General features: G+C 39.7%; 1 protein-coding gene across 4 annotated transcripts in view; it reads right to left on the bottom strand.

Annotated features, from left to right (window-relative positions):
* myo3b (myosin IIIB) overlaps positions 1 to 8690 on the bottom strand; it is a 577679-nt gene that overhangs the window by 314331 nt on the left and 254658 nt on the right. For all 4 annotated transcript variants that reach the window (XM_043693701.1, XM_043693698.1, XM_043693699.1 and 1 more), the window contains exons 21-22: positions 4802 to 4890; positions 2905 to 3034 (exon numbers count right to left, since the gene is read on the bottom strand). In XM_043693701.1, the coding sequence (XP_043549636.1) occupies positions 2905 to 3034; positions 4802 to 4890 (219 nt within the window). The remainder of the gene's footprint in view (positions 1 to 2904; positions 3035 to 4801; positions 4891 to 8690) is intronic.

Here is an 8690-nt window from a genome sequence, read left to right as displayed (position 1 = left end):
TGTGTGTGTGTGTGTAGTGCAATGGTGATCACCTGTAATGTGACATGAACCCAAGGTCCCGGTTGAGGCCCTCCCTATGGGTACCGAACTTAGCTATCAGCCTCTGCTCAGCCACTTTCCTCCGAGAATGCAACTTTAAAAAAAAGGGTTTTGTGATTTACACATGGAAGAAGTGAAACTATCACTGTATTCCAACAGATGAAGGGCTTAACAGACAATCAATTTTTCAATGTATAATTTCAGTTACATCACACTGCAAATTTTTGCTATAAATTCTGTGTTACGATCGAGCCCTCCACAATCACCTGATGAAGGAGTGTCGCTCCGAAAGCTAGTCTGCTTCCAATTAAACATGTTGGACTATAACCTGGTGTTGTGTGATTTTTAACTTTGTACACCCCAGTCCAACACCGGCATCTCCAAATCTTGGTTTTCCAGGTCTTTAATCAGGTGCCCATCTTCTCACATGCTTTGAGAGTGGAGTCCACGGTGACCTATAGTTTGGTTTCCGAGTGAGAGCACACAGAAGTGTCATCTGCATGTTGAAGCTCTAAAACTAAGGTTGCAGTTTTGGAATCAAGGCTATCTAGCAATGTGACCAGTAAAAATCACTTAAGTGTGCCATCAACTAATGCGGCCAGCAGCATCACAAACCCACCCACAAACGATGAGTAGACAATTAAGAGTTAGATTCACCAGCAGCAGTTGCAAGGTTTGGACCTGCTTCTTGCCCTAAGGTCCCAAGGCTGAGGATAAAATTCAGACCAATATTCTTCAAACATGTGACATTAAAATTTTCCCTTTTAACTTAATCTACTGTGGCTGAATTTAATGCATTGACTGCTCCTCTTTTGTTTTGGGTTCCTGCTCTCCAAGTCTAGATCCATCATTTGTCAAGGTTATGCTCACTTTTAGTCAAGGTTCATACCTTAGTTTGCATGCTCTTCTTTTAAAGATGCAACTGGTATTAAAGTACATTTTGGCTGCTATCAAATTTCTGCCATTTTAGGCTGCCCTATTTGTGTAGCAGTGTCAACTATTTCACTTGACTTATCTTACATGGAGCTGAAAAATGTGTTGCTGGAAAAGCGCAGCAGGTCAGGCAGCATCCAAGGAGCAGGCTGCGCTTTTCCAGCAACACATTTTTCGGCTCTGATCTCCAGCATCTGCAGTCCTCACTTTCTCCTAGTTTATCTTACATGGAGCCTTATTCTGTTTATTTACAGGAAATCAATTGCTCCTAATCAAGTTTTTAATCCAGTATTTTTCTTTAATTATAATCTGAATAGTAGTAACTACTTTTCAACACATATTTGTATTTTGAGTTAGTTTTAACATCAAATATTTGTGTTATTTCAAGTTTGACGCTAATTTTGCCATTGGCTGTAATTTATTTAAAGGAAGAACTTTTAGAATTTTGCCAAAATCACTACTGTTTTTTTAAAACATCAAACATTTCTATCTTTTTAAAAATATGTCAATGTATTTAAATATATTTTGATTCAACCTCTCCAAAAAGCATTTGATTTTAAATAGCACAATTGCCATCTGAACATATTAAATCCTGCTATACTGGCAGTAATTTTAAGAGCAAAATTAATTTTTATCACATGATTTTTAATTGTATTTTCCAATTGTATTGTCAAAGTTAACAAGTTTTTTTCAGGTCCTATACAACATACAATGGTTAGCACTGCTGCCTCACAGTGCCAGAGACCCGGGTTCAATTCCCGCCTCAGACTGTGTGGAGTTTGCACGTTCTCCCCGTGTCTGCGTGGGTTTCCTCCGGGTGCTCCGGTTTCCTCCCACAGTCCAAAGATGTGCAGGTCAGGTGAATTGGCCATGCTAAATTGCCCGTAGTGTTAGGTAAAAGGGTAAATGTAGGGGAATGGGTGGGTTGCACTTCGGCGGGTCGGTGTGGACTTGAAGGGCCGAAGGGCCTGTTTCCACACTGTACGTAATCTAATCTAAAAAAAACATATCCATATTCTCAGTATTTGTACACATAACCACATTAAGGGTGCTGGGGATTTTGTCCTAACCACATATCAGATTACTCTCATTGTAAAGATCTTTACATGTAGCCAACAGATACCATGTCATATTGTAGGAATATATAAGACATAGGAGCAGAAATTAGGTCATTCAGTCCATCGAATCTGCTCTGCCATTCAATCGTGGCTGATAAGTTTCTCAACCCTATTCTCCCGCTTTCTCTCCGTAACCCTTGATCACCTTGATACTCAAGAACCTATCTTAGTTTTAAATGTACTCAATAACCTGCCCTCCACAGCCTTCTGTGGCAATGAATTTCAAATATTCACCACTCTCTGGCTGAAAAAGTTTCTCCTTATCACCGTTCTAAAAGATCTTCCTTTTTTTCTAAGGCTGTGCCCTCGGGTCCTAATTTTTCCTACCAATAGTAAAATCTTTCCAACATTCACTCTGAGAAGGCCATTTAGTATTCTGTATGCTTCAATTAGAACCACCTCATCCTCCTAACTCCATCAAGTATAGACGCAGAGTTCCTCAAAAGTTCCTCAAATGTTAAGCTTTTCATTTCTGAGACCATTCTCGTGAACCTCCTCTGAACACATTCCAGGGCCAGTACGTCCTTCCTGAGGTATGGGGCCTAAAACTGCGTACAATACTCCAATATCACATACTATTTCAAAGGACTCCTATCATTAAAAATTCTTATATTTTATGGCTTTGAAAAAAAGGACAAATATCATTAATACTCAACCTAGCTTGCTCAATGACCATGGAACCAAATTCAAATAATATTAATTCCAGTATATGATGCTTTAAAGACTATAGGGTGCCATGCAGACAATCCAGTTCCAGTATATGATACATTAAAGGCTATAGAGTGCCATGCAGACAATCCAACAGCAATCCTACCTGTTTTAGTGAGTGGACTGGAAAAAAGTTGCTGCAGCAATTTATTTTCTGATGTCCTAAGTACAACTACTATATCGGCAGGAAGTGTGTCTCTATTTTTCTCAAGGAAACCGCATGGATCATAAAAAACCTGTTAAGTATTGAACAGTGACAGAACATTACTGAAATATCCAATATTCTGTGTTATTATATTTTACTGTCAGAAATTAGAAATACCCTGATGGAAATAGAAGCTATTTTATTTTAAAATGGAAGTGCCCAATAATGTATATCAAGTCATACTTACTACATTATTTATATCAGTGATTTAGATGAGAATATAGAAGGATTGGTTTGTAAGTTTGCAGATGACATTAAAATTCTTGGCACAGTGGACTGTAAAGAAGATTATCTAATAGTAAAATGAGTTCTGAATCAGGTGAGCCAATGGGCCGATAAGCACCAAGAATTTAGACAAATGTGAGGTGTTGCATTTTGGTAAGGCAAACCATGGCAGGGCTTACACAGTTGATGGTAGGGCCCTGAGGAACATTGTTGAACAGAGGGACCTCGGGGTGCAAGTTCATAGTTCTTTGAAAGTGACATCGCAGGTGAAGAAAGTGTTTGGCATGTTTGCTTTCATTGTCAGAGCATTGAATATAGGAGTTGGGATGTCATGTTGAGGCTGTACAAGACATTGTTGAGGCCTCTTTTAGAATACTGTGTAAATTCTGGTCACCCTGCTATAGAAAAGTTGTTGTTATGCTCGAAAGCGTACAGAAAAAAATTTACAAGGATTTTGCCTTGCTTGGAGGGTTTGAGTCATATGGAGAACATAGAACATACAACAGTACAGCACAGAACAGGCCCTTCAGCCCACGATGTTGTGCCGACCATTGATCCTCAGGTAAGGTAAATTTAATGTACGAACCCTCAAATTTCTGTGACCATATGCATGTCCAGCAGTCTCTTAAATGTCCCCAATGACCTTGCTTCCACAACTGCTGCTGGCAACGCATTCCATGCTCTCACAACTCTGCGTAAAGAACTCGCCTCTGACATCCCCTCTATACTTTCCGCCAAACAGCTTAAAACTATGACCCCTCGTGTTAACAATTTCTGCCCTGGGAAAAAGTCTCTGGCTATCAACACTATCTATGCCTCTCATTATCTTGTACATCTCAATTAGGTCCTCTCTCTTCCTTCTTTTCTCCAATGAAAAAAGTTCGAGCTCAGTCAACCTCTCTTCATAAGATTCCAGGCAGCATCCTGGTAAACCTCCTCTGAACCCTCTCCAAAGCATCCACATCTTTCCTATAATAGGGCGACCAGAACTAGACACAATATTCCAAGTGCGGTCTAACCAAAGTTTTATAGAGCTGCAACAAGATCTCCCAGCTCTTAAACTCAATCCCCCTGTTCATGAAAGCCAAAACACCATATGCTTTCTTAACAACCCTGTCCACTGAATAGATTGTGACGTTTTTAGCTGGAGCATCAGAGGCTGAAGGGCATGGCTAAGGTCAATAGCCAAGGTCTTTTTCCAAGGTTAGAAAAGTCCAAAACTAAACGACATAGGTTTAAGGTGAGAGGGGAAAGATTTAAAAGGACCTAAGGGGCAACTTTTTTACATAGATGGTAGTGCATATATCGAATAAGCTGCCAGAGCAAGTCTTAGAGGCAGACACAACTACAACATTTAGAAGACATTTGGACAGGTACATGAATAGGAAAGCTTTGGAGGGATAGGGCATAATGCAGATAGATGGGGCTACTGATCGGCATGCATAGGTTGGACTGAAGGTTCTGTTTCTGTGTGGTATGACTCTAAAATTCTATTGCCCATTTTAATAAAGCTAATATGAAAGAATTGCATTTTAAATATCAATCTTCTTTCTCTCTTAAAAATTGTTTATACCTTGCCAGCATAGTGTTTGATTCCAAAACACAGCTCCACACCTTTTGGTCTCCAAAAGTAACTTGATCGTAGGTTGTCCTCAAATTTATCTGTAATATGAGATGAAGTAGACAGCATGTTTTAATATAATGCTCATTTCATTTTGTGTGTCCATTTGAAGATTAAGATGAGTACATTCATAAATAGAGAAAAAGAAATACTGCATGCAGTTCTCCATGTTAAACTTCACAAATAATCTTGAATAAAGATCTCTAGTTATGAGATTAAAATAGAAACAATGTACTTACTGAGCTTTAACCTTAATTCATGAATCTGGAATTTTCAAGAGAATTTTAACTAGCCCAATGCTCATAAGAAAGAGCAAAATAGTTAAATATAAGCTTCAGTAGTTACTTTGTCCGAAGCGTATCAGGCATGACAATAATGACGGTCTCAATTTTACAACCCCACGAGACAATGAAGAGGAGTACAAACCAAGTGCATACATTGCTCAGTAAGGGCTGGTGCATGCTGTAAGGTCAGGGGTAGGATACCTCATGTTTGGTCACCCTGTTCCCATCAGAGATGCCATTTCCTCCCCTGGAGTTTTACCCAAGCCCATATTTTCCTTTACCCCACCCAGTCATTTTCAGTTGCATCCCTCCTTCTCGATCCAGTCAGCATGATTCAGGCAAGGTCTTGGTCTCACCTTGTCCCTGATTAAGGTGTCCCATCTGCAGTGGACTCACTCACATTGACACTGCTGAGATAAAGATTGTTGCACAGCAAATAGGTGGCCACCAACCCTCAAAAACGTGATTTCCTTCCATCGAAGTAAATGAAATAGCTGAAGGCAATTAAATACCAACAGTTCCTGTGAAATTTCTGTACTATATTTGGTGCTGTACCCAATTTTCAGGATTAAGTTTTGGAGGTTAAGAAAAATTACTAGTTTTTGGTTACTTTGAAGTGGCCTAACACTAATGCAAGATGGTGTGTATCATCTGAGTTGTATAGATTATTACTTAGAGTGCATCAAGCTGGTGGCACCTGCCATCATGCAGCCCCCTACTCCATCCCCAAAACTTGATACACTGATGGCACCAGCAGGAGATCCAGAATATTTTGATGGCCCAGCCTCATTTGAATTGTGCTGTCAAGGTGCCTATGCTTTTATGGTGTTAGAGGGAGGAGAATTCCACAGGTCTGAGTTCAAATTAAAATCTCTCTTAAAGCAAAGACATCCTTTCATTTCTTACTTATTGCTGGCATACATGTGGATAATTTGGTAAGAGCAATCTGCTGAGATGGCACTTTTTTTTGGCATACTGTTCTAAGTTTTGACTGAGCAGACAAATGCCAAGATAGGCTTGATAAGAAATAGCTGAGAACGTAAATGTCAGAACATAATGCAAATGTCATGGATCAAGTGCAAAAGACTGTTCAATAACTTTACTGAGGTGAGAAAGGACAGAATTATGCCTTTCCATTTCATGTTCTTAGGAAGATGCTTTGTCAAAGCACACAACATCAGTCTACACAATACATACTTCTCCAGTACAAGAAATCTTCCTTCCTCTATTGCAATTGAATCTTTTATAATAACAACAGTACACTGCACCAAGTCTCCTTTTTATATCGCATACTCATCAACAACTCCCCTCAACACACAGGGGAGGCAATGGCCTAGTGGTATTACCCCTGGACTATTAGTCCAGAGGCTCAAGAAATATTCTGGGGACCTGGGCTTGAATTCAGCTATGGCAGATGGTGGAAATTGAATTTGATAACAGTCTGGAATTTGGAATCTAACGGTGACCATTGTTAATGCACAGGAAGAAAAAACATTTGGTTCACTAAATGTCCTTCAGTTTCCCTCTCCTTTAGGGAGGGAAACTACCTTCCTTATCTGTTCTGACCGACATGTGACTCCAGACCAACAGCAATAGGGATGGGCAACATACTCTGGCTGAGCTAGCGATGTCCTTATTACATGAACGAATAATAAAAGATACAAACAACATTTGCCTTTTGACTACAATGCAATGTACTCCTCTCTAGACGACTTTCACATTTCACACTAGAGCCATTTTCTTGCTCACAGATAGAGATCTGAAATGAAGGGATACCTTTCATCACTGGTAATGTCACTGGGCTCCAGAGATTTTGAATTCAACTTATAATTTCTGTTTTGGCCACATGAACTACAGTGATCATTGATCATGCAGACATTAACTGTCTCATTGCTGCTCACATGACTGCCCCTACACAGATAGCTGCCCATGTCCAAAGGGGTCCAACATTGGTAATTGATAGCAGTTGGAACGGTCACATTCATAACACAAAAGCATCTTGCTCAAGTAAATATAGATGCATAAGAAACAATACACAGCCATGCTGTATAGAAGATGAATATAATTCTCTGCCAATGGTGTCACGGTAGTCATCCAGGTCAGTTAACTCAGTTAGCTGGATAGTTGGTTTGCAATACATAGATAATGCCAACAGCCTGGGTTCACTTCCTATAATTGATGAGTTTGCCAAGAACGAGTCTCCTTCACAACCTCTTCCCTCATCTGAGACGTGGTGACCCTCCGGTTAAACCACCACCATTGTCTCTCTCTAATGAGAGAGCAGCCTTATAGTCTGGTAGGACTACAGCAATCTACTTTTTACTTTAGTTTACATTTTTTGATTTCCATGGAGGCCAATAACTTTAAAACAAGAAAGATTTGAATTATTAGCAACTGACTGAAAGGATCACACAAGAAGATTTATTGTTTGAAGGCTTTTTCACTGTAATAAACAAATCAAAAGCACCATTTAATAAACACTGTTGAGTAGGCAATGTGTACTTCAAACCACAAAACAAATTATCTTGTTTAGGTTAGAACACTGAATATCTCCTGCTATGACTGGATGTTGTGTTGCCCCTTAAATGGATACTTTGTGGACAGTCCAAATTTATTCTCTGTTCCCAATGGCATCCATGCTGTTATTTTCCTAACCAGGGAATTTCTAAACCCAGAACCAACTTTCACCATGAAGGTTACATCAGACATCTCTTCCCTTTAGCCCAAGCTAGATGAATCTTCCAGCCACCTTTAAATTGTCATCAATCTGCCTTCTTCAAACTGAGTATGAGGTCCACTTACATTCTACATGGTGAACAACAGAGCTAGAATTGATTCTGCTTCAGGTGAAAGATTGGATGCCTCTACTTTTCTTACTCTACCTCTGAAATGGCTGTGTCTGTGAAGTGTAGTGATGTCTTTGGTACATTAGTCTGACACTATATGTCACTGCTATCCATGGTAACACAAATGCAGTAAATTATTTATATCTTGGAAAGCAAAGCATCAGAGCAACAAAACACATTTGCACTCCAATTTCAAATGACCAAGATAAATCCTGACAATTCCTACCAGGACAAATATGCAAATACACAAGTTTATCAAAATTAAAGCACAAATAATAGCTTCCTTGGTGTAGTTACTTATTACTAAAATAATCTCTGCATAAACACAGTTCAAAATTGAGCAGGTTTGAGAATAAAGCCCTGGGCATGAGGCCAAATCACTGAGGGTTAAGCTCTACTCAACAAATCTATTAATCAGCATGATCCATTTTATAGTTCTTGCCCAACCTATGACCACTTCTGGTATATATGTGTTTGACACAAAATTTTTCTTCCTGCTATGTTTTTGTTTTCTCGATTGCGCACAACTCAACAATTCAATAGCTACCTAGACTACACCTCCTCCTACCCTGCCCCCTGTAAAAATGCCATCCCATATTCCCAATTCGTTCGTCTCCGCCGCATCTGCTCCCAGGAGGACCAGTTCCAAAACCAAACAACCCAGATGGCCTCCTTCTTCAAAGACCGCAATTTCCCCCCAGACGTGGTCGA

The sequence above is a fragment of the Chiloscyllium plagiosum genome, chromosome 7 (genome assembly GCF_004010195.1).
Source record: "Chiloscyllium plagiosum isolate BGI_BamShark_2017 chromosome 7, ASM401019v2, whole genome shotgun sequence".
Taxonomy (NCBI): domain Eukaryota; kingdom Metazoa; phylum Chordata; class Chondrichthyes; order Orectolobiformes; family Hemiscylliidae; genus Chiloscyllium; species Chiloscyllium plagiosum.
Note: the sequence above shows the minus strand (reverse complement) of the source record. Positions and strands in the feature narration are given on the sequence as shown.